Source organism: Plecotus auritus (assembly GCF_963455305.1).
Source record: "Plecotus auritus genome assembly, chromosome: 3".
In the NCBI taxonomy this organism is placed as follows: domain Eukaryota; kingdom Metazoa; phylum Chordata; class Mammalia; order Chiroptera; family Vespertilionidae; genus Plecotus; species Plecotus auritus.
The window spans coordinates 87260251-87287543 of record NC_137772.1 but is presented as its reverse complement, the minus strand read 5'-3'; the positions used below and the strand labels follow the sequence as shown (position 1 = coordinate 87287543).

The 27293-nt window shown below is 37.4% G+C and overlaps 1 protein-coding gene across 1 annotated transcript in view; it reads left to right on the top strand.

The window, feature by feature from the left end:
* Nucleotides 1-27293, top strand: part of VWA8 (von Willebrand factor A domain containing 8) — a 407937-nt gene that overhangs the window by 228093 nt on the left and 152551 nt on the right. Inside the window, exons 22-26 of the mRNA XM_080659387.1 lie at nucleotides 2734-2809; nucleotides 4711-4846; nucleotides 7488-7607; nucleotides 10051-10256; nucleotides 11786-11937. Of these exons, the coding sequence (XP_080515513.1) occupies nucleotides 2734-2809; nucleotides 4711-4846; nucleotides 7488-7607; nucleotides 10051-10256; nucleotides 11786-11937 (690 nt within the window). The remainder of the gene's footprint in view (nucleotides 1-2733; nucleotides 2810-4710; nucleotides 4847-7487; nucleotides 7608-10050; nucleotides 10257-11785; nucleotides 11938-27293) is intronic.

The following is a 27293-nucleotide window of genomic DNA, read 5'->3' as shown; positions in this document are numbered from 1 at the left end:
ATCCTGCCCCCATGTGGACACAAGATAGCCACCACAAGATGGCCAGCAAGGGAGGGCAGTTGGGAGGGACCAGGCCTGAAAGGGAGGGCAGTTGTGGGTGATCAAGCCAGCAGGGGAGGGCAGTTAGGGTTGACCAGGCCTCCAGGGGAGGGCAGTTAGGGGTGACCAGGCCTTCAGGGAAGGGCAGTTAGGGGAAAACAGGCTGGCAGGGGAGCAGTTAGTCATAAATCAGGCTGGCAGGGGAGTGGTTAGGGGGTGATCAGGCTGGCAGGCCGAAGCGGTTAGGGGCAATCAGGAAGGAAGGCAGGTGAGCAGTTGGGAGCCAGCAGTCCTGGATTGTGAGTGGGATGTCCAACTGCCCGTTTAGACCCGATTCCACCAGGATCAGGCTTAAACGGGCAGCCGGACATCCCTCAAGGGGTCCCAGATTGTAGAGGGTGCAGGCTGGGCTGAGGGACACTCCCCTCCTCCGTGCACGAATTTCGTGCACTGGGCCTCTAGTATGTCGATAATTGGCAAGAACTAGAATTTAAATCCTGATTGCTCTAATTTTAGGCTTCTTTCCATCTCCTCTCTACTGGCTCTCAAAGCAGTGGACTGATTTTGATTAACTATGTTTTGCTAAAGCAAAAAAAGATTTGACTTACTAGTATATATGAAGTTTACTTTGTTTATGATATTCATATGATTTTTTTCTAATTGATAGACATTTTACAATTTTGATAAAATATAGTAAAATTTGGAATTTGGGTAGAAGTTTCAAAAGTATGTTATAGCACTGAAGTCTGAAGTTTCCCTTCCAAGTAGTGTCTTACACATAGTAGATACTCAAAACAACACCATTGTAACTGTACATTTTACTTTGAATAAGTGCTAGGGTAGTTTGAAAAAAACTACTTTGAAGTCTTGTAAAGAAAGGAGTTACATTTAAAAGTAATTTAATTCTCTGTATGATGTGATCAAGATGGCTGTAGGATAATTTTTTTAAGATAGAGCATAGTAAAATGTGAAGATATAAAATTGATCCCCTTTAAAATGTCTGGATCTATCAACTGCAGCTTATGAACACACCTTTTCCAAAAATAATCACGGGTAGAGTGAACATATTTCCTCAGTGAGGAGTACATAGCATCAAGACAGCTTACTATTAATACTTCTGAATATCTAAAAGGAGGGGTGGGGGATGATCAGGAAAAGAGGAGCAGGTAAATTTAAGAAAATAAAATGGATTGCCATGATCGCTGCAGATATGTTTAAAATCCCTGGATCCTGGAGTGAGGTGAGGTAGTCTGGCTTTTGCCTAATGATGGCAGAATGGGCCAGGGCCAGACATAATTCATAGACTTGCTTTAACTGGTGTGTCAACATGCCAGTCATCACCAAACTCACCATCAAAATTATTTTAAAACTAGAGGCCCGGTGCATGAAATTTGTGCACGGGGGGTGTGTCCCTCAGCCCAGCCTGCACCCTCTCCAATCTGGGACCCCTCAAGGGATGTCCGGCTGCCCGTTTAGGCCCGATCCTACCGGTATCAGGCCTAAACGGGCAGCCCGACATCCCTCTCACAATCCAGGACTGCTGGCTCCCAATTGCTCGCCTGCCTGCCTTCCTGATTGCCCCTAACCCCTTCTGCCTGACAGCCTGATTGATGCCTAACTGCTCCCCTGCCAGCCTTTTTGCCCCTAACTGCCCTTCCCTGCAGGCCTGGTCTCCCCTAACTGCCCTCCCCTGCAGGCCTGGTCCCCCCAACTGCTCTCCCCTGCAGGCCTGGGTCCCCCCCAACTGCCTTCCCATGCAGACCTGATCCCTCCCAACTGCCCTCCCCTGCTGGCCATCTTGTGGTGGCCATCTTGTGTCCACATGGGGGCAGGATCTTTGACCACATGGGGGCAGCCATCTTGTGTGTTGGAGTGATGGTCAATTTGCATATTACTCTTTTATTAGATAGGATAGAGGCCTGGTGCATGGGTGGGAGCCAGCTGGTTTGCCCTGAAGGGTGTCCTGGATCAGGGTGGGGGTTCACTTGGGGGGTGGGGCAGCCTGGGCGAGGGGCCTGTGGTGGTTTGCAGGTCGGCCATGCGCCCCAGTGACCCAAGTGGAGTCCCTGGTATCTGGGATTTATTTATCTTCTGTAATTGAACTTTGTAGCCTTGAGCGGAGGCCTGGGCTGGCCAGGCTGTGCAGGAAGCTTGGCTTCTTCCATTGCCAGGGAAACCCAAGCCTCCTGCTCGCTCCGTGGCCGCAGCCATCTAAGTTGGGTTAATTTGCATATGTGCTCCTGATTGGCTTGTGGGCGTGGCTTGTGGGTGTAGCAGATGTGTGGTCAATTTGCATATTACTCTTTTATTAGATAGGATTATATATATAATATATATATCTTACAAATATATATTTTTAATTTCTCCTCTTCACCATCAGGTGGTGATTTTGAGGAGTGAAATGGTCACAAAGGAAAGAGAAGTGATCAATTTTTTTATCTGGAAGGAAAAAGAGAAGTAAAGAACTTGAATAATTTGTAAACCTTGATTAATTTCCAAATCCTTGTAATTTATATTTACATCTACAAAATACTGTTGCTGAATAGAATTCCATCTGCTATTTTTATTCATTTGTTGAAAGACAGGATAATGAAGAAAAAGAAAATAGGAAGTGTTCTTGTGTTCTGTATTTATTCATGATCAAATGTCAGTGTATTTCCTGACTAACTATAAATTGTGTTGGTTTAATTTTAGGGACACCACGGTACAAACCCTTACTCTTCAGCCTTCTGTTAAAGATGGACTTATTGTGTATGAAGACTCACCTTTGGTTAGTAATCCAATTATATGAATATTCTCTACTATGTGTTTTTTTATGGTAGTTGTATTTCAGCCTTTGAGTAGGGGGAGTATGGAATCTCCCATAGATTTCAATATATTTCAGTCTTAACTGGAAAGCACTCATTTATGTCATTTGGGGAGTGGATGTTTAATTGCAAATTATTTGGGAAAAATAACATGGTTTCTTACTCTGTTCTCTCTCCAGAGTGAGAGATTTAGGGAATGATTGAAATCCTCTAATGATTTCTTTTCCATTCCAGAATTTAAAAAAGAAAAAGAAGAAAGTTTTCTGTGGTTGTTTTTTTTTTTTCAAATGTGTAGAGTTTGAAATTAGATAATGCTTCTGGAATGTTTTTTAAAATGATTTTAATAAGTAGAATATTAACCAAATGTTTTAGGCAACTGGAAAGAGCTATTCCCCAGCTTCTCACATAAGGCCTCAGAGAAATCCTGTCCTGCCTGGCCTACCCCTCTGTGTAGATAATGGCTTTGCAGCAATGTCACAGTAAGCCATCATGAGAACCTGTGTGATCCAGACCCCAATGCCTGGAGTCTTTGCAACTCCTGCCTGAATTCTCCCAGTGTGGCCCTGACTTTCCCTGAACAGAGAAGTGAAGGCTGAGGTTGGGGGAAGAAGCTGTATGAGTTATCTTCTTTTTAAATTCAGTTTATTTTTACCCTGATATTAAAAAGAAAGGTCTTTATCGGTTTTTTAAGAATGTGGAATAAAATATCTGTGGTAGAGGGAATCACTTACTTCTCAATCTGTATTTCCTTACATTTATTTGCCAAAACTATGTAATGAGAAAAGTTTATGATTTGGCCCGTTTTATGTTATGAGGTATTTTTTACTATTTAAAAATGTAATCTTTGGGTTTATAGTTAAATTCATTGAGTATCTCTTCCTATCCATTCTCTAAAAATGTTTTAAAGAGTTTTCATAGCTTCTACCTTTCTTTTCATAATGTTACCATTCAGTCAATCACCTAAAACCTACTAGTTTTTCTTATTTTTTTTCTTTCTCCTCTTCCCATCTAATCAGTTGCCAAGACTATAGATTATACCTCTAAAAAACTCTTGAGATCAATTTAATGCTTTTTATTTCCATTTTCCCCATGCTTTCTCTCTAAAATCAGGTGCAAAACCATTTTTGGACCAAGTTATTATGCTAATCCCCCTTTGTTCGATTCTGCATATTGCTGCCTGATTAAATGTCCTAAAGTATAGCTCCCAGCTCCATTCCGATAATTTCTGGACTCATATATCTTAGTTACATCCCATTACTTAGTGAGGGAAAGTACATGTTTTTTACTAGTAGAGACCTGATCTACCCTTACAGACCCTATTCTCTTTTCTTACATTTAACCTCTGCTTCAGACAAGATAGACTATTCTTATTCACTCTTCCCTCAGAATACTTCAGGATTTCTTGAGTTTGACCATTAAAACTCTTTATCTCGAATACCCACCTCTTCACAATCCATTCTGGTCTGTAAAAATTGTATACTCTTTCAGAGCCATACAAATGCAATGTTCTGAAATCCACCATTTGTTGTAATGTCTCACTCCACCCCCATGACACTTTAATTTCTCTATTTGTCATACTTGTTTTAAATCTCCCCTAGTCTGGTGTGTAATATGTTGTGGACATCACCAAAATAGGAATAATTATACTGCTAAAGAGAAATAAATTACTGTACAGTTAGCAGTTTAGTAACTATGAGAAGCTTTTTGTGGTGATCCATAAATTTTGTTTCCAGCTCTGCTACAAACTTTCTATGTGACTGTATATGCATAACTTAACCAGCTATTATAAATCCTAAGCACTGAATGATGAAATTTTAAATGTTTGCTTTCAGTTTTGTTTATGGTAAATGTTCTGTCTTCAAAGGTTAAAGCTGTAAAGTTGGGTCATGTTCTGGTAGTAGATGAGGCTGACAAGGCCCCAACAAATGTCACCTGTATTTTAAAAACTCTAGTAGAAAATGGAGAAATGATTCTAGCAGATGGAAGACGCATCGTTGCAAGTGAGTATGAAAAAGCAACTCTTCCATAACTGTATGCAACTTTTGCTCCGTGGTATCCAATCACACCCTTAGCTGGCTCCTTATCTCCAAATAACAAGTCTAAGTTCAAATTGTCTTTACTGACAGTTATTTACAAAAATCAAATGTCTGAACTTAGCTTTCTCAGTTTCATTTTTTATAGTCAGAGTGAATCTTTGAAAATTTCAATAGTAGTTTTAGGACAGATCAACCTTCAAGTTTTTCTGCTCTGAAATTACCAATATATAATCCTTACTATATTCATCTCTCAATTACTATGCGATATATTTTCTTTTATTGTTACTTGGAATTTTTTAAAGTTCTATCATGTTTCTATTACACTATTAAAATTAATGTCTTTATTATCTCAGTTAATTATTAAAATTTCTGGGTATTTTATTTTATATATATTTATCACATTTGTGTTTGAATAGATGTGTGTGTACACAGGTATGTTATAGACACACACACACACACCTGCCACGGGAAGAAGTTACCCTCTGTTTTAGATTATCTTCTTCCTTTTATTTACTTATTTTATTCCTGTTGTTGTTAGAGAAAATGTAGGTAGATGAATCTAATCCGTCTGTTTAACCTACAAAGAAAAATTAAGTTTGTCTAATGCAATATGAGAACATTTTCTAGTTTATAATTTAAAAATTTTGTATCATGAAAAGACTTCACAATCTTTAACTAGCCATTGAAAATATATAACCAATAGCAGAGTAACCAAACAAGTTGAGACTGGTAACTAAAATTTTCAGTATTCAAAGAGAACATGTTAAAAAGACCTTATTAAAAATGTACAAGTGCATCACCACAGAGATGTTCTTCTTGGGCCTTGTCATTACAAGATTTCTGTGTCTGAGCCCGGGAAACTCAGCACTAATAAAAGTATTCTAACATTTCAGTTTCATAATGAATTTATGGGGAAAATGAGAATTTGAGTCAGACAGCCTGAATATTATCTCTGAGAAAGATCATTCAGACTCTTAGGATTAGAATTCTGCCTGCCCTTTTTAGAGGCATTATGAGGACAGTAAAATGGAAAGCAAGAAAGAATTGCTGAAACAAATTCTAGTTAAAGAGTGATATTATATCCTGGTAACCCTTACTTTTTCTCATATATTTTTTAAAGATAGTCTAGAAGTAAAGGGGTCATCATACTTTTTAAACTCAGGTTTGGTTGTAAACAATATTTTATTTTATTATTATTAGTTTTAATCTTCATCCCCCTTTTCCCCTATTGACACCTTCTAGCCCCCCAATCTCCCTCCAAGACTTCACCACGCTATTGTCTGTGTCTATGATTATGCATATATGCATACAAGTTCTTTGGTTGATCTCTTCCCACCCACCCACCTACCACCGCCTTCCTTCTGAGATTCAACAGTCTGTTCCTATTTGTAAACAATGCTTTAAACACAAGAGCCCCTGAAGCTCCTTTGAACATGATTTCATAAAGCATCACTTCTAAAGCTATGTTTTTTTATTTTCTTTGCTTTTTAAAATTTTTCATTTTTTATCATTTTTTATTTTAATTAACTAATAATTAAATTTTGCCTGTGACCACATACCTTATTATTTGCCACTACTAAAATTAATGGAGATCAAACACTAAAACTATTAAGACTGTATGGTACATTGAAAGGTTAGTTTTTGGTATCATAAAAAAGTGCAAGTGCAGGTTCTTATAGACTCAAATGAAACTGCAGGTGCTTCACGACTATCATTTTTAATGATAGTATTCAATTCCCTTAATACCTTAAACATTTGCACACAAAAAGCTCCAGTCAACTTGCGATTACTTATTTTAAGAACTATGGTAGAGTTTTTTCATTGGAAATAAATCAGCATTGCACAAATGAGTTGACTGTGTCCAAGACCATTATTCTCTTTGGCTAAGTTTCAGAGTGAATAATTTGAATAGGAATCACTCCTTAGCTGCATAGTGGCAGGTTCTCTGCAAAATGATGCAGCTGCTGATTTGATAAAAACTAAAGGATGCTTCGATTGTCCTTGAGTGTGCTTTGGATTATTCCTTGTTATTGGTTCTTATTTTCATTTTTTTAAAATATATTTTATTGATTTTTCACAGAGAGGAAGAGAGAGGGATAGAGTTAGAAACATCTATGAGAGAGAGACATCGATCAGCTGCCTCCTGCATGCCCCCTCCTGGGGATGTGCCCGCAACCCAGGTACATGCCCTTGACTGGAATCGAACCCGGGATTCCTCAGTCCGCAGGCCAACACTCTATCCACTGAGCCAAACCGGTTAGGGCTCTTATTTTCATTTTTTAAGGAATAACAGCATCTCAAGCCAAACTAAAATACTATAAGACATTTGGACAAATTTGCTTTTGTAATAAATAAATATACATTGAATTACATAAAAATGCAAGTTCCTGTATAATTAGTATATGATTTATCAGTATTCTGTTCTTAAGCAAACTTTCTCAATAAAGTTTTTTTCTGTAACCAAGTCATTATAACCATATTTTTAGTGTTTTTCAAATATAATTGAACAGTATGACTACTTGTTATATTATTTAAGGGCTATAACTTGATATTCTTAAGAATTATTAAATGTCAATAAAGAGTAAATAGAAATTTTGTTTTTCAGATTCTGCTAATGTCAACGGAAGAGAAAATGTTATAGTGATTCATCCTGATTTTAGGATGATTGTTCTGGCCAACAGACCTGGATTTCCTTTCCTAGGCAATGATTTCTTCGGTACTTTAGGTAAAAGCAATAAATGATAATAACAAATACAGTAGCAATAGCAATAATAATGCTATCTTAGTAACACCTGTAATGGCTATCCGTGAATTCTTCGAAGTGCAGTGTTACCATCCCAGCCTCCTGGGAGAGTACTTGTTATCCCCATTTTAGAGAAGATTTGATATTCTGAGAGGTTAACTACTTTTCCAGGGGCACTTAGATAATAGCTATTAAAGCTTGGGTCTGATTCCAGAGCCTGTTTCCTTAAACAGTTACACTATACTTTGTTGTTTAGGGCCTCTTTGAAGTAAAATACAAAGTAAGGAATGGTTTTTAGTGTTTGGTTTTTGTTACATCCCCGTAACTATGAAAAGGTTGGAGGCCAGCTCAGAAGACTGATTGGAGAGGCCCTTGGCTAACCTTAACCACCAGGAGCCTTTAAGAAGGACATATCTTTCTATGGCAAGTAGGTAATTCTGGATACTGGTAATTCTCATACTCAACATGAGCAGGCTCAGTGTCCTAGGAGGAATTTTGATCTAGTAATTCCACATCAAGGAATTCATCTAAGGGAGTTACCCATGCAATGATATAAGTACAAGGATAGGCAGTATAGCATTTTTTAATAGTAGCAAAAAATTGGAAACAATCCAAATGGGACTGGATAAAGACATTCTATTATATCCACACAATAGAATACAATGCAGCTGTTTTTAAAAAAGATTGAGGTACGTTTACCCATACTGATTAAAAAAGAATTTTCAAAATACAGTAAATCAGAACCGTGGGTATATTAGTCTACCATTTGAATTAGTAAAAAAAAAAAAAAAAAAGGCAAGAGGGATATGTGTACAAGATTATACTTGTACATGTGTAGAATTTCTTTAGAAGAGCATGTCTCCCAAATTCTCTTCTCTCTCTGACCTCATTTTTTATTTGGCTCTCTTCATCACTCATTCTATTCCAACCATTCTGCTTTGCTGCCTCTTCCAGGAACATACCAGGTTATGCTTGCTGTAGGGTCTGTATTAGCTGCAAGCTCTCCTAGAATGCTTTTTTCCTCAATACCTGAATTTTCAGACATGAGGCCCTGCCTGACTGACTTCCCCACCATCACCATTCTGATGTCCTACCCTCTGCTTTTCTTTGAAACGTAGAATTTCTAACATTTATTCTTATTTTTTATTGTCTCCCTATGCCAGAATAAACACTGCATGGGGACAGGGATTTTGTGTTTTTGACCACTGAAGCATGTAAAGAACCTAGAATAGTATTTGGCACACGGAAGACACTTAATAATTATTTGATGGATGAATTAATGAGGGGTAATTATAGCTTTATATTAGCGTTACATTTGATCATAAGCAAAAAAAGGCAAAAGCTATTCTTCACATTTGTATTTAATGGATTTAGTCTATGACATACAAGGTTAGGATGATTTTTCTGGCCAACAGATCTGGATTTCCTTTCTTAGGCAGTGATTTCTTCAGTACTTCCGTTTTATTCCATTGCTGTTATAAATATGTAATAATGATAAAACAATGATTCGAATGGTTTCTAAGTCAAAGATCTAGATGTCCTTTCTAAAATGAACATCGTAAATGCAAATTTATTTACTTTAACTCCCTTTTGTTCCTCGTCTCCTGGATTATGAATCAGTAGAATTACATGAACTTTGATGTAAGTAAGTCATCTTTCTTGAGCATAGATTATATTTTTCTAGTATATTCTCAGTTGCCTAAATTACAGATAAAATATTTTGTGTTTCCACATTTCTTTTTCTTGATTCTAATTTAGACATAGTCTCTGCAGGTTTGCTTTTCCAAAACTGACTTCTAACATATATTCTAACAATCTGCACAAGGTATAAATTATTTAGAGTGATGATGCTGATTCCCCCTTTTTTAGTATACATAAAGCATGCATATGAGATAGATGTATATAATTTCTCAAGATATTTAATGTGTTAAAGTTAAAAATGCAGTCTCAGAACAATATGAAGATTATTTTCCAATTAAATAGAAAAGGAATAAATTACCAAAACTATATATGCTTGTATGTGTGCATTTTAAAAAAACAAAACCTGAAAGAATAATTGCACTGAACTGTTAACACAGGTTCCTGTGGGGGAGCAAGTGGGATGGCAGAAACACACGAGAGGTTCTCTTTTTTGCTCTTTATATTTGAGTATCTCCCAATGAGATTGTATCCAAGTGTTAGTCTTTTAATAGAAGCAAACCTATGCAGAATAAACCACACATCACTCAATTTCCTTTTCTTTAACTGTAGTCATTCACTGTCTTTTCCTCATCATCCTATTGTGAATGGGCTTTCTGTGCAGTTTTACACATTTAAAAATTTGCTTTTGTGACCAACCGGTGGCTCTTTAAATAACCATTGCATATTTCCTACGGCAGTATAATGGATTCGTTGCATGCTGAATGTGAATTTTTTTCTCTTATAGGTGATATTTTTAGCTGCCATGCAGTTGATAATCCCAAGCCCCACTCGGAGCTTGAGATGCTCAGGCAATATGGACCAAATGTGCCAGAGCCCATCCTTCAGAAGCTCGTGGCTGCCTTTGGAGAGCTGAGGAGTTTAGCTGACCAGGGGATTATTAGCTACCCTTATTCTACCAGAGAAGTTGTCAACATAGTCAAGCACTTACAGGTATGGCAAACACTTGTGCATAAAGGTTTAAAATAAGCCATCAATCTTCTTTTAGACAGCTTAATTTATACCAAATCTTTCAACTTCTGTAAATATTATACTGATTCAGGTGATATAAGTGTTTGTAATCTAGATTTTAAATCTGTAAGACCAGTGGACATTTTATGTTTAGCCTTTAAATTGAGTTTGGCGAAGTTCTATGCCATGGCATTACCAAGGAGCCATGAAATCTGGTTGGGGGGTGGAGGAGGAGGAAGGAGACAAGAGAGTGAGACAGCAGGGAAACTTTATTATTATTTGGCTTTATACAACAAGCACATAGTATCTGAGTGAAAATAAAAGACTTGGGTATAGAAAAAAAACTAGGGACCAACAATATTAATTATATATCTGTAAATACTGCAAGACAGTTTTATAAGATAGAGTAAATGAACAGGAGAATGAAATTCCTTGTAGCCATGTGTAATGTGTAGTCTACCTACCTTGGTAAAGAAAACAAAAAACCTATGTAAATTCTATTTATAACAAATAATTGTTAGATCTAATTATTAGATATAATGTTTATAAGTCTAGTTATTTTAAATTCAGCAATTGATGTTTGCTTAGAAATTAGGTAGCTTGTAAGTATGCACAGTTGAATTAACTGTACACATAACAATTAGACATTACATTATAATTTATAAGATATTTGTTAAAAATTTGCTTTGTACTGTTTAAAAAACTCATGTGTTGTTGTACTCATGTAATCATATTCTTCTATTCAGAATCATTTAAGGTAATGAGTTGGAAGAATGCTCAATAAAAATTTAATAATTATGAAATAAGAAAAAAAAATGAACTTTAAGCTAACAATTACAACCTCATGAATCTTGATCGTTGCCCCATCCCCAACCCTCCAAGGAAAACCAGCAAAGGAATATAGAAAGCTTTATACTGATAGTAAAACCATGATAAGCCCAGCTCAGATCTCAGTGTGTGAGAAAAGACAGGGCCAGTGAAGGACCCAGAGGAACCTATAGTGTGTATTTACACCACTGGGAACTTGTTTCTTCCCCTCTGCTGCACCTCACTTCTCTGTGCTCTGTACTTGATGTTCCCTCTGTCTTTTCTTGTTCTGTTATCATATTTTCATTTCTTCATAGACCTTTGACTTTTCTAAATACTTCTGTATAGATATTCAGTACTCTGCTCTGTTTAAACAGTATTTTTTTATTTGTTCAACCTGGTATTTATTTTCAAGTCAGGAAATTTCAGAAAGCAGTGGAAGGCACTGAAACCAGCGTCTAACATGGTTTAACGTTTGAGAGAAGGAACTAGGCCCCTCAAATTCTAATATTTACTTAAAAAGAAAAATTCCAAGTCATGAGAGCAAAATTAAAAGAGAAAATACACATATTCCTCCTATCTGGTTATGAGACCAGGCTGTTAATGTCTGCTAAAGTTCATTGTATCATTATTGTTCTATCAGTTTTGTACTTATATTGTGTATTTATCATATACGTAATAAGTTGTGTGTGTTTTTAATGCAGAAATTTCCCACAGAAGGTCTCTCCAGTGTGGTTAGGAACGTGTTTGACTTTGATTCCTACAACACCGACATGAGGGAGATTTTAATTAACACTTTGCACAAGTACGGGATACCTATTGGAGCAAAACCTACCAGTGTGCAGCTGGCGAAGGAGTAAGGCAAACTCACTACTGATAAAATGCTATTGAGTGTTACTGTTCTAATTCTCTGAATAATGCTGATAATTCAGAATCTACTTTATACCTACTAAACTAAGTTGGAGTAGAATTACTTTCCACAAGTAAACTTTTCAAATATATGTTGCTATTTGCTGGCTGGCTTTCAGTTAAATAGCATTATTTAGAAGCGTGTAAATTGAGAATTTCAATTTTGAATGTTCCATGAGTAGATGTAATATAATCAAATAAAGGGAAATATTTGTTTCTTTAAGTCTCTGTCTTTTTGTTGAATTACTATGACTCTCGCTATTTCTTAATCTAGTGTGAAATCATTGTACAAATGTGAAAACAATGTAAAGGGATAATATGTATTTAGTTAAGATGCCCTTATTTATGTTACCATATATTTTTCTTTTATGATAGTTTCTAAATTTATAATTATATTAACTTAAGAGATTTTTGGTTACTTATTTTAGCTTGACAGATGAAAGAGGCAGTGAAAATCAGGGGGTTTGCTTCATGTGGGCCAGTTGCCTGGCTTTTATTTTGTAATTACAGGCTACGAACTTAACCTTACCAAAGAATCCTGCAAATATTGTAGACCAGAAAGGTAGTTGACATAGTTTATTAGTAGAGTAGTTAAATCCATGCAAAGTCATTAGAAAACCATTTTTAAAATGCATAACTTATTAACTTATGATAAAGATTCCAATGCTTTGTCTATAAAAATAATTAGCATAAATTCCTAAGGCACAATAATTACTTTAAAATTATTATTTAACTTTAGTTTCATATAGGAATATTATAGTCCAGCTATATTTATGTGTTTATATGTACACCCACATATATACATATATATCCTAAATGTATACATGATCCTCATTTATTCTTTGAAGTTGTTATAAAAACATATCAGAATATATGCCAATAAAAATACATCATTAAAGCTTTAACAATTTCTTCAAAGATTTCTTAAAGAAAAACAAATATTTCCCTTTTGTGGTAAAGGCTCAAAATAGAGTTATGTTAGAAATTATCAGTAAATTTGTTTATATTATTAATGAGTGAGTAAATATTTTTTGAGAAGAGTGATTTTGTTGCTGGTAGAAATGGGGTCATTTTATGGAGTTGTGAGAAAACCATTTCGGAGGACCCATGCATGGGAGGTTGAGGTGTTGTGGTAAGATTTACTGGGGTTCCCCAGGTTCCCCAGGTCTCATCTCCCTCATTCCCACTGTGGAAAAACTCCAGCCTTGTCTTCATCAGGCCCAGAAATTCTGTCCATGCCAAGGCTTAGTCCAGTTTAGTCTCTGTCCCCATCCAGCTAGCTTAGTCTGTTCCTGGCTATGTTGCTGTACCCAGGCTTGGAGTCTACGCTTGGAGTCCTTGAGGCTGCCAGGCCTAAGGCAGCTGCTAGGCCCACATGGCTGCTATGGAGAGAGAATGTGCAAGTGCACAGAGTGAGCATGTGTTACCAGATTGTGTGTTTGTGTGTGTGTGTGTGTGTGTGTGTGTGTGTGTGTGTGAGTGTGTGTGTGAGAGAGAGAGAGAGAGAGAGAGAGAGAGAGAGAGAGAGAGAGAGAGAGCTTTGTTAAGTTTGGATTGTATTATTTAGGGCTTGGGAAGGACCAAGTGCCCTTTCAAAATAACCTATCAATTTCCCAATTTTCCCCCAGGCCTCTGATGGGTCTTCCCCCTAACCAATCCATTTCCTGGCTCTTCTGGGGTTCTGTGTCTCTTACCCAATCTCATTCTTCCCTAGGCTGTGCTCTGCCCCTTATAGTTGCCATCTTAGTTTCTACTAGGCATGCCTCATAATAGAAGGATTTTCCCCTTTGCCATCTTGGCTTCTACTGTGCATGCGCCCAGCAGAGGAATTTCCTCTCCTCCTTACCCCAATAATTCTGGTAATCTGGTACCAGGCCGGCAGTTCCCTGGAGAGACTCTTCTTGCCTGTTAGGAGATTGCTTGGGGATTGCCCAAGGATTAAGTCCCAAGGCTGGAGGATGCGATGGTCTCCTGGAGTGGGTGAATGAGCCTGTGAATGCTAGAGCTGCCCAGGGAAGCATGCCCAATGTTTATTTCAGCTCCCTGGTTTATTATGCTTCATGTCTGATTCCCTTTGCTCCCTTCCTTTATTATTATCTAGCTACCTACACTCACAGTTTGGTGTCAGAGCTAATTCGTAAAGCTTTCTGTAAAATATGATTTTGCTGATTGATTAGCAGTGTTTGTGGGCATTTTGGAACTAGTTTGGTAATTTAATGAGTATGGTCTATCTTCTGTATTAGAAAGTTCAAGAAATTGTCTTTAATATGCAAACTTCTATTACTGCTCATGTTGTTTTTTTTACTTTTTAAATAAACTAAATCTTTATTTTCAATTGGGAATAGGATAGTTTTTATTACCTTTAACAAATTTATATAATTAGAATTCTAGGTTCTTGGAAACTAGGCTTATGATTTAAAAATAACTGTTTTTATACTCTTATACAACTTGAAATAAAAAATACATATTAGTTGGTAAGCTCAATCAAAATAAAATTGTTGGTAATTTTCTAAGGAAGACAGGTAAAATAATTTAACTTATTTATTACTGGCCTTACTTCTAAAGTGAAAAGTTCTTGCCATGGCACATTAATTCCAACTCTAGTACTTATGAGTGGAAGCAAAATACATTGAGCCTAGAAATAAGGTGGTCACACTTGTGCCTAAGATGGGGATGGAAACAACTAGTTGTCCACCCACTGCATATAGCTAAAAATAGAGTTATTGCAGATGTGGAAGATGAGGGGATTTTTCCCTTGGGGTGGAAATAATAGTAGACTACAATTTATACATTCAAAACATATTTTCCTCATCTGTGAATTTCAGTGTCTTGGGCAGCTTAAAAGTAGTGATGTTATATCATTGCCCTTTAGTGAAATCTACAGTTTCTATGTGTGTATTTCTATCCAATTATCAGCCTTTTACTTTAAGGGTGGCAATGGCCTGGGAATTCAGTAGATAGTTGTACATTCAATCTGCATGTCCTGGTCAGGGAGAAACAGATTTTAACCTATTGGTAAAAAGAGGGCATTTTATTATAGACTAGAGGCCCAGTGCATGAAATCCGTGCACTCAGGGGGGTCTCTCAGCCCAGCCTGCACCCTCTTACATTCCGGGAGCACACAGGGGATGTCTGACTGCCAGCTTAGGTCTACTCCCCGCTGGGCCTAAGCCATCAGTCGGACATCCTTAGCACTGTTGCGGAGGCGGGAGATGCTCCTGCCAACACCTCTGTGCTTGCCAGCTGTGAGCCTGGCTTCTGGCTGAGCAATGCTCCCCCTGTGGGACCGCACACACCACCAGGGAGCAGCTCCTGTGTTGAGCATCTGCCCCCTGGTGGTCATTGTGCATCATAGTGACTGATCGTTTCTGGTCATTTGCCGTTAGGGTCAATTTGCATATTACCCTTTTATTATATAGGATAGCATAACTATGTAACTTATCACTTTAGGACATTTTTAAAAATGGTATGGGTGCTATTAATAATAACTGTGTAAAAAGAGATATAAAATAAGACTGCCCTAGTGAGGCCAGAATATATAGTCATCTCCATAAGATTAATAAAGTTCCTTCCTATTCTAACATCCTTTGCATTTTTAATGTAATCTTAATTTTCTCTCATCTGCAAAAACAAAAACAAAACCAATACAAAAGAAGTGATACTTGCCCTAGCCAGTTTGGCTCAGAGGATAGAGCACTGGCCTGTGGACCAAAGGATCCCAGGTTCAATTCCAGTCAAGAACATCTACTTTGGATGCAGGTTCCTCCCCGGCCTGCCTGGGCCCTGGTCAGGGCTCATGCAGGAGGCAACCAATCGATGCGTTTTTCTCACATTAATGTTTACCTCTGACTTTCCCTCTCTCTTCCACTCTCGCTACAAATAAATGGAAAAAAATATTCTCTGGAGAGGAGTAACATAAGTAAACAAACAAACATATATATATTCTTTTTCCCTGAATGAAAATATTTTTGCTGAGACGTGTTATTTTCTTGTTCTGTAATCCAACCACAGTGCTTACTGAATGGGAACAAAACCAGAATAAAATGGGTATGGATAGAAAAATAATTGTCATCTCACTACATATAACTAAAAAGAGATGTTGTAGAAGAGGGAAGTTTTCACATGGGGAGATGATACCAGACCACTGTTTGTAAAGTCTTCTACAGCACCTTCTTCCTGAGCTGAAATCAGAATATACTTTGACTGTTTGGTTAATGATCTTTAGTCAAATTCCCAAAAGAGAGATGCTGTCATTTTCCCTTTTGTCCTCCCAAATAGTGCAGTGATGATGCCTATCTCATAGTCTCATAGTCTCATAGTCTCATAGTCTCCCTATTTTTAAAAGGCCCAATGTGATATTCTGAGGTGAATATTACTTATCTTCGTAAAGAAGATAAACCTTTGCTAAACCTGGTACTTTGAGCCATGTCTGACTGGGTGATTATTTTACCTTAGGGGACCGCACCAAAATGCAGCTCTTCTTCCTGATCTACAATATATTCCCAGATCTTAGTACCATGGTCAGAATTGGCTACCTACACCCCCACATTACATTTGCCTTGTCCCACTGGTACTCCTGAGGGTTTTATTATTATTATTATTATTCCCATTTAAGTTTCTAATACATGGGAAAGATTTGCCAAAGAGATGGTGAACATAACCAAATGAGATTCACTGGGGAAAATTTAGGTAGAGATAAGAAGATTTGGGTTAAAATCTGAGCTCTTAAAAAATAATCTGAGATCTTTAGTTTCAAATGTCATTTGTGGGGAAAAAGAACGCGCGCGCACACACACACACACATAATTAGGTCCAAGCACCCAACCAAAAGCATATAGATGATATACTATCTATATAATAGAGGAATATGCAAATTAGCTGGGACGCCATAACATCATGACCAAACAGCAGGGACCTGAGGCTACATGGCGCCTGGCCGGGGTGAGGGACCTCAGGCCATTCCCCCTGCCCAGCAGGGCTTGACGGGGGACCTGAGACTGAGCCCCCCACCCAGCGCCGGGCTGGGGGACCTGAGGCTGTGCCCCCCACCCTGAGGGGCTTTATGGGGGTGGGCCATCAGGGTCTGGGTCTCACCCAATGGGGGTGGGGTCGGCCGGGTCTGGGTCTCCTGCGTTTTCAAAGCGCGTGTGGGTGGTGGGCGGGGACTTGACTCTAGGTCCCGCAGCACACCCCAGACTCTGACAGGAGGAAGATTTTCATATACATTTTACTAATTTTCTTTCATCTCTGACACTTCTATTATAGAGAAAGAGCAAATAGCAATATTAAAATATTTCTTCTAATTCCCTTTTAATGTGCACAAATTTCATGCACTGGGCCACTAGTAGTATAAATAAACATAAATTTCAAAGCAAAGTTTGCTTGTTTTTTCCTCAAATGAACTTTTATTTCTGAATTGTCTTTTATTTGAGAAAAACATACTGCTAGCACATTGACTCTTCCAAATTTAAAAGTGTTTTCAGAGTAATTTATAAACTCTCACATGTTAGGGAAAACATTTGTTTTAAAGGAAGAAAATCCTATTCTTTTCGGCCTCCATGTTTAAATATTTATACAATATTTTATCTTAAATTTACGTGCCACTCTCAACCTGACAGTTCTTAAGAAGAGAAAATTCTCATTTCATAGATTTAAGATGGAATATACTCTACCTCTAAGTATATTAATAAGTCAAACATACAGAGAATTTATCTCTACCTTCTGAAGTTACTCACTTTTCTCACCCTGTCTTCCTTAGGAGGCACACATGTCTATAAAATACTTATTTATTTATTGCATTTTTTTCTTATTTTTTTCTTTTATTTTTCCCCATCACCATTTATCCCCCTTACACCTTTTCCACCTCCACCCATTCCTCTGTGCACCCCCCCAACCCCACAATCACCACACTGTTGTCAGTGACCTCTTTCTTTTTTGCCCAATCCCTCCACCCTGCCCACCACCACCACCATCAGAGCTGTCTGTTTGTTCTCTATACTTAAGTGATCATCCTTCTTATCCCATATTCTTTTTCCTCAACTCTGTTGACTTATTTTTAATGCTGCTTTGTTTATTCTGTTTTTAAAATGTATCTTTATTGTTGAAAGTATTACAGTTGTCCCCCCTTTTTTTCCATTGACAACCCCCCCTCCCCACACCATTCCCAGGCCTTCACCATACTATTGTCTGTGTCCATGGGTTATGCATATAAGTTATTTGGTTAATCTCTTACCCTCCCCACCCCGACCCTCTCCCATCCCTCCATCCTCCCACCACCCCCACCCCCCGCCACCCAACTTGCCCTCTGAATTCCTCAATCTGTTTTGTTTACTCTTAGGCCAGTTTCATATTTTCCCCCAAAGCATTTATTGCCTATTTGTCACTGGAAAACTACATATAATATACCAATCATTTGTTTGTATCAGAGTAGAATAAAAAAATTGGGCAATTAAAAGGTTTTAACATGTAGTATTTCTTTGTGATGCATATGTACTAAATGAACAATGAATTTCTGTTTATATTTAAATTAACAAAAAGAAAATTAAAACACCTATAATTCCACCATCTGAAGATAATAGTTTTTAAATCCAGATCTTGTGATTCTGTGTGTTATTTCATACACTGAGAAATATTTCTTTTGAGTTTTTTTTATTTTTTTGCACAGCTTTTCTTCTTAATAGAAGATACATGTCCCTAAAAGGGGGTTCTTTTTAAAAAATATATATTTTTAATTGATTTCAGAGAAGAAGGGAGAAGGAGAGATAGAAACATCAATGATGAGAGAGAATCATTGATCGGCTGCCTCCTGCATGGCCCACACTGGAGATCGAGCCCACAACTTGGGCATGTGCCCTGACTAAAATTGAACTGTAAACTCCTGGTTCATAGATCGACTCTCCACCACTGAGCCATGCCAGCCGGGTGAAAAGGGGTTCTTTTTAAAACATTTTATTCCCAAGCTCCTTTGTTGAAAAGAAATTTATCTCTAATGAAGTAGATTTGAGTGCAAATGACACTCTTCCTCAACCCTACTCTTTTCTCCATCCTTCTAGAGATTTTGAGTATTAGATATTTATTGTAAGCATAATAAACAAGGAACTCTCACAAGGAATATAAACATTCATATCAACACTTTGTGTCTTTCTGCATATGTTTAAATCTCATTATCCTTCTTAAACATGTAAAAATGCTGTTGCCAGACAGACTGCACTTCTCAAAACAATTGTCATGTGAGACTTTAAAAGTGTCCTATAGCTGGTGAAGAAGCCCTATTGGAGTCTTAAAACTGCTCCTTGGGTGTCCTGTTCACATCGTATTCCCTCTCTGCTTTCAAATACTTGATTAAAATTTTTTAACTTACTTTTTCAGACAAAACAAAGTAACTTTGAATTAGCAAGGTATAGGACCATATTAGCAAATTTTCAATTAAATCTCTTTAATATATTCACATTTAGAATAATTTGAAAACACAGGGTAGTATTGACAGTGGTTGCCTTTGCAAGGCCTCACTTTCTTGCTATTTTAATATTCTAACATGTGTATTATTTTCTGTGTTTTATTTTTTAAATGTCCACAGACAGTCTGGGCACTGGAATTTTTTATTTTGTTTTCTTATTTAAATAAAATAAAAGTTTTAAAGTAAAGGTCTAGTCTGAAATTGCTATTTCTTGCCTCCCATACAGCAAAGCTTACACTACACTGTGATGACTACTCCAGAGATAGAACACTGGCACGCTTCCCGATGGCAAACAAGAAATGACGTGAACTGAGCAATTCTAGGGCCTTTCAACACAGCCTAAGTTTAATCATTGGTAATGTGTCCAGTGAGGGTAGACAACACATTTTTAAAGCAGCAAAAGTAAAAATAGTTGATATTTATCAAGTTCTTACTAAGTGTTGTAAGCACTTTACAAATATTAATGCACAACCTATAAAACAATTATTTTATTCTATTAGGCAAGTAATTTTTAAAAGTTTATTATCTATTAGGTATAAGAGAGAGAGTGTGTGTGTGTGTATGTTTTACAGATGAAGAACTGAGTTTCAGGAAACTAAATACCTAACAGACTATACAGCTAATAAATGACAGGGTGGGGAATTCAACTGCAGTTCTGTCTGTTCCAAAACTATCATCTTTTTGCTCACTCCACCATGTTGTCTGTACAGTGCCTTATACGAGAGAAGTAATGCAGTACAACACTGGACTGCAAGATTTTTAAGATAATAGAAACTTTGGAGTTTTCAAATTTTATTTCCCTCCATTTGGGGACATATATCAAATATCATATTCATATAACTTTTACATTAGTGACTAAGCCCATTGTTTTAATCACATTTTCCTTCAAGTTAATGCTATTTGTCATTGATTTCATAAGTAAGTAAAAAATACTTTTTATCCCTAGCCAGTTTGCTTCAGTAGATAGAGCATCTGCCCACGGACTGAAGGGTCCCAGATTCGATTTCAGTCAAAAGCATGTATCTTGGTTGCATGCTCAATCCTCTGGGGCAGGGGTCCTCAAACTTTTTAAACAGGGGCTAGTTCACTGTCCCTCAGACCGTTGGAGGGCTGGAGTATAGTTTAAAAAAAAAAAACTATGAACAAATTCCTATGTGCACTGCAGGCCCGGGACGAGTCGGCTGCTAAGCAGGACAGGCAGCGGCACCCGGCGGGCAGGATAAATGTCCTCGGCGGGCCGCATGTGACCCGCGGGCCGTAGTTTGAGGACGCCTGCTCTGGGGCATGTTTAGGAGGCAACCAATCGATGTTTCTTTCTCACATCAATGTTTCTCTTCTCTATCTCTCTCTCTCCCTTCCACTGTCTCTAAAAATCAATGGAAAAATATCCTCTAGTGAGGATTTAAAAAAAAACACTTTTTATAAGATGTAAACATATTCTCTTTAATCAAATGTGTCTTTGAATGGGTATGTGACTAGCCTGGGTTTTCTTTGTTAAAGACTCACTCATCCTGTATAATTGTGGCATCAATAGCAGCTGCTGCTTCTCTGCCCAAGACCAGCCATGGGGTCTCCAATGTACCAGAAGCATTAAAAAGAACATCCCCAACCAGAATCTCTCTTTTGAGTAATTTCATTAGGCTTATCTTTGGAGATAGGAGTGATCATCAGCTGTTTGTCCCATTAAATGTTAAGATTCTCTTCTTAAAGTATTGTGCCTCTCCTTCCATTTTCCAAACTATTATGTCCTATAATTTTATTTTTGTATTCTTAATTTTTACAAATGAGTTCACAATATTGGCCATGGGGTTCTAAGTTGTATAATTCCACTCTGTATGATGATTTACTTCATAAAAGAGCTCTTAGTTTTCAAATATAATAAGGTTTACATTATGACATCTCAGAACTATTATAAGTAGAAGAGTGGTGTTAGGTTTTATAGTTTCATAGTCCTTGCCCTATATTCTTTTCGTATGTTATGAAGTAGCTTCACAGCCATTTCACTTGCTTTCAGCTCCTTTAATGAGGGTACAGAAAAAATGAAAAAACAAACCCAATGTGCATAGAAAATGTCAAGATCTATGACTCTTTTATACTCATTTTAGCCATCTCACAGAATTAAGCTTGGTCCCTTAAGCATTTGCAATACTTTGTGAAAGCCTGTCACCTGGCTGGATAGAAATCCCAAACCCTACCTATAGCTACTCTTCCAGATTCACCTGCAAAGTAGATGGCATCATTGGTTGAGAATCGTGTAGTCAGGACACAATGGGGAAGATTTGCCATGGTGTTTTGCAACTTGCCACTGAGATAAGGAACAAGCAGGAAAGATTGCAGTTCTAGTGTACCCAAGCATTCACTCATTTAACAAACACTATTGAGCCCTTTGTGGTAAACACTAGGTAGTGAGTCAGAAATATAAAGGTGAGGAAGGCTTAGTACCTACCTTCAAGGGGTCACAGTGAATTGGGAAAGCACTCAAGTAAAGGGTGACTTGTGTGTGTTAGAGCCACACAGGAGAGAGCAAGGAGAGGATTCTTGCCTTCCGCCCTGGGGAGAGTCAGGGAGGGTAACCAAGCCAACTCTCAAGGATTACTAGGGGTTCTCCAGGCAAACAAAGGAGGAGAAATGCCTCAAGCATAGAGGTTTAAGGGGGCATGGTGCATTTTTGAAATTGCAAGTAGTTCAGTGACTAAAATTAATGGTGAAGTGAGGGTGTCCTGTGTGGTGAGCCTAGAAGGAAGAGAAGAGTCGGGAATCAGAGAAAATTTTTAAACCAGATTGTAGCACGGTCAGATTCATAATGTAGAAAGACCCCTTCTGGTTTTCTAAAGTTAATAAACTGAAAGACAGTGAACCTGAAGGCAGGAAGACTGGTTTGGAACAGCTATAGGAATCCATGCGATGAACAAGGTGGGCTCCCATTGTGGCAGTGGGAATGAGAGGGAAAGGAGTGATGTTTCAGTGGCCAAAGTGAGGGATTCCAAGTGCCAGAGATTTGAGTGAGTGTGATGTAAGCCTTACCTTCAGTGAATTAACAATTAGTTGGGACAACATGTAAGCTATCAACCTTATTATGCAATGTTATATTCAAAGCTACATTCACAGTAAGGCTATTTCCTCCTATAAGTCCTTCTTGTGAGAAATACAGAGTTTTTTTTGTTTTCTCTTTCTGGGGAAATTTCCAACTGGAAGAGTTTTATTCCCAGTCCTTTTTGATGTGGATAATTAGAAAAGGAAAGAACTTGAGATTCAAAAATACTTAAATGTGGTTGGAAAAGCAGATGGCAGAAAAAGAAAAGTTTTTGCAATAAAATTTGAAGATGAGGGAAAGGAAATGCAGGCCCCAGAACTGTAGTCTGGCAACTCCTGTGAGGAGGAGGAAAGCCCGAGATGTGTGGGACCAGCTGACAACATCTGCTCTGGCACAAATGATGCTGGGCAGCAGCACTGAGACTGCACAGTGTCATTGTGGATATTGGTGATTATTTGAGAAGTGTCAGCCGAGAATAAGTTTCCCCAAATCTTTTTCCATTGCATGCATCCAAATTACTCTTCATTTCTGTGACTTTGATGGGACCTAAGTGGCAGAGGTGCACACATCTAAGTTATAAAGGGAAAGCCATGTGTCTGAATGTAGAGCCAAGCACAGAAAGGAAAAACCCTCACACATCCTTGTTGTATGCATATCATTTGCAGCAAAATTAGTTTACTAGCAACATGTGAGACTATAGGGAAGGAAGATTCAGAAGTTTCTAGTAAACAAGGGAGGTTAACTTGGAATAGTAGTATCCATTATTACTAACTTAAAGTGTTTAAAGGGGATTTCTATTTTCTTTCTTTTAGTGTTCTGGGTTTTTAAATTTTGTTTTAAATAAAAAATATTTATGAGGGATTTCATTAATTCACTTATGAACTTGAATTGTTAAGCTTTTATTCCCTATCGGGTCGTAAATTTGAAAATTGCAAATTATACGAACTCTAGCCTAAGAATGCAAATTTACATGGAAACCCAGAAGAGCAAAAGATTCATTCTGCCCAGAAAGAATATGAGAGAGGGATGCAAGGGTAAATAACATTTGAATTGGGCCTCAAGAATGAGGATTTCATTAAAGAGGCAATAGTAGAAATGCCTGGCGGAAGCATGAACATACATGTTCAGGACTAGCAAGTAGCAGTTTGAGGTGGCGAAGGCATAAATTAGCTGAAGTGTAAGAGGAAGGGGAAAGAGCCAAAGGTAGAAACATTTGTTTGGGTTATTCTGTTCAGGCTTCAGTAAATTCAGTTGGACAATCCACCTTAATGTCTACCAGAGATTAGATTTAAAACATTAGGAATGAGTGAGGCCTTGTAAAATTAGAGTTGTTCTTTTTCTTCTCAAAGATGATAGTAATTGGTGAATTTTTGAGAGTTGGTGGAACTACCCTGAAGGGTTCCATTATTCCTATGAAAATTAGTAGTTCTTGTGGTAAGGAAATGTTTTAGGAATTGCTGATAATAGGTATGTCAACAACTTCCAATTACATAATGCCCCTAGAAAGATCCAAATCTTTTTCATGTGTTTCTTTCATACTCCAGAAATAGTACTGGCAAATGTTCAGAGAAGGCAGAAATTTGCCAGAACATGCTCCTTAAAACCCCAGCTCACCTCTTTATGAAAACAATCTTAGACAAATCTCTTACATGTCATTCAGACTATATTTCTTGACTCTGGTGTCCATATGGCTCATGTTAGGGATTATATGCATGTAAAAAGAAGAAAAAAAAACCCACAACTTTTTCCCATCTGTAACTGCTCAAGTGCTATAATTTGGCCTGGGTCATGATTTCAATATTCACCATTCTTATAGTTAAAACATTTACTTCCAGATCTTTGTTAATACTTCCACAAATTATTAAGAAACATCACAACATATGAATTGAAATACTTCATTCTTTTAAGAAAACATAAATTCATGAATGACATTGAAAATAAAAAGTAGTGCTATTTATAGGCCCTAAATTCTTCCTCCTCTTCTTTAAAATTAAATCCAGACATCATTCTTGCTAGAACTTTAACAAAGTTAAACAAAACAAGTGACATGTTCTTAAAACCATGGAAAATACCATTGTTGTTTTAATCAAATCAGGTATAACAACAAGTCTGGTCAGAGTTGGATGACATCTATATATATATAAAAGCTCAGCGACCGGAAGTGTAGAACGACCAGAAAGACTGGAACGACTGGTTGCTATGATGCACACTGAGCAGGCAGGCAGGCCAGCGGTTAGAAGCGGGTGGTCCCAAATTGCGAGAGAGATGTCTGACTGCCTGCAGAGATTGGGCCTAAACTGGCAATCGGACATCTCCTGAGGGGTCCCAGATTGCGAGAGGGTGCAGGCCGGGTTGAGGAACCCCCTCCCACCCCATGCACGAATTTCATGCACCAGGCCTCTAGTGTTTTAATAATGGAATATAGTATCTTTTGCTAGCTGGTTATTAGTTTAGAGTTCTACCCAAGCTAATGTTGATTATGCTTCAAATTCAGAGCCTGCTCATGCATCCAATTTTAATGCTTCCCTTTTCACCTGACTACTAACTTAGTGAAGGGGAGTGAGTTACTAACCATCAAATCTTTCCACAGCTTATTGGAAGGGCTTATTAGTGGCAAATAAGTGAGGGGCTTTGGTTTACATCCATTGGCCTGCCGGGAGCCCACTGGGAGTCTGGAAACAATACTTGATGTGACCAAGGAGCTGGATGGAGTCAGTTTGTGCAGCTCCAGAACATCCTGCAAATGTGCTTTCGGTTGTAGTTGTGATTGCCCATACACATTGTCTTATGTGGTTCTGGAATAGATTCTATATGGGGTACCTGAAGGTCCTTCCCATACCCTGACAACCAGCTAGTACTATTTTTAGGTTGGTCCCAGACAGCCTGTAATTTCCATGACTATTATTTAGAAGGCAAGTTCAAACCAGGTTTCATGACTACCCCTGAAATTGTCAGGGATAGATGCCAAGTAAAGTTACTTTTTCTCAGGTGGATGAAGTGTTTTGCTTTGTTTTTAGCAACTATATGATATATTTATGATCATTAAAGGATATGTTAGATCAATCAATTTTAGGCTATATATTAACCTAACAAGCAAAGTTCATTTTTATTAAGCAATTCTCCACCTCTTAAGAAACACAGTTAAATTTCAAACTGTTTCTGTTGTCTCCAAAAACTGGAATGTATTTAGAACTTTTTTTTAAGTTAATTAGTAAAGCATGCCTTTCAGGGCACCTATTTCTATTGATAGGTATAGATATTTTCATTTTGGTGGTTTTATTTTCACTCCGGAGCACCAAGGTAATACAACACAGTTGAATCTACCACTGACACTTCCCTTGTCTCACTTCAGTGATCTTCAGAGGCTACCCAAGCTCTAAGGAACCATACAGATCTTCCCCTTGATTTCACAAAGGAAGAAATTAACACTCAGAGAAATTAGCCTACTTTTCCTCTCCAAAGTCTGCATAGATCTTTATTACATTTAATAGAGAGAACATAATAGTAAATCCCCTGGCTCCGTGCCCTTCCTACCTCACTTCCAGTAAAAACATGGAAATAAGTGAGTAACCAATCAGAATAATTTGAAATGTATTTTAGATGATAGATACAAAAGCACCTACTTCGTTTTAAGAGATTTGCATAAGATGATGTAAAAAAAAATCAATGTAAATATCATTCCTTTTGTGTTAAGTATTTCAAAGGACCAAAGAGCATATTCTACCAGAATGCTTGATTCTGTTATTTTATGCCAAAAATGTCTGAATTTTACATGGTCTTATTAAGCATATGCAAATATTGTGTCAGACTATTCTTATTGAAAATAAAATGGTTTCAAAATGTGAATATGTGCTCTTTTAATGATTATCAAACTCATTCCAAGCATGCATTTCAATTTGTATCTACATGTGCTTTAAAAAAAAAAAAGAAAGAAATTTAACTCTGAATTATTGTTTGCCTCGACTTACCAAATAATAAGAACTTTATAATGAATTAAATGACAAATTGATTGTTCCATTTTAAAAAGTCAAAGAAAAGATAGTATGATTAAAAATGAAGACTTTATTCTCAAAAATTTGTCTGTGGTTTTGTACTTTAGCATTGCCATCTGTGTTTTGGCAAGTCACTTTATTTAAAAGTCATTTTAAATAAAAAGGAATCTAAACACAGACTAATTCCATTAGAAATCAGGATAGCGCTCCCTTGGTGAGTACAGTGGCCCTGAGGGGCTTCCTGGGTGCTGGTGATGCTGTTTCTTTGGGTACTGGTGTTGGGTGCTGGTGTGTTCAGGACTAAGTGGCACATTTATGTGAAAGTTTCTGTATATAATATTTCAATTCAAAGTGAAAAAATTAAGGTTCTAACATAGAGTCTATGAAACTTGTCCTGTACAACTTACAACCATGTGACTGGTAGTATTGTGTACTGTCTATTATTTTATTCCAAATTTAAAAGAATATACCAAAAATTTGATAGGTTGCTCTATTTCTTTTTATTTTTATTTTTTGCCTAAATCCTTCCTATATTTTACTAGGAATTTAGATGTCAACTTGCTAAGTATTTTACCAATTCAAGGGAAATATATGTAATCTATTGTATTTGTCATTAAGGTAAAAACAAAATAGGACTTTACCTTCTGAGTTTCAGAAAAGTGGCATCTTTTCTTCTTAAAGTACATTCTAAACATGGTTTTATATAAAGTGTAAAGAACTTCTAAGGAAAGCATTCTTCATATTTATTTGTATGGTTGATAATAGATGGTGCGTTATGTTTCCTGTGACTTGGAAACAAGAAAATGTTTACTTTTCAAATC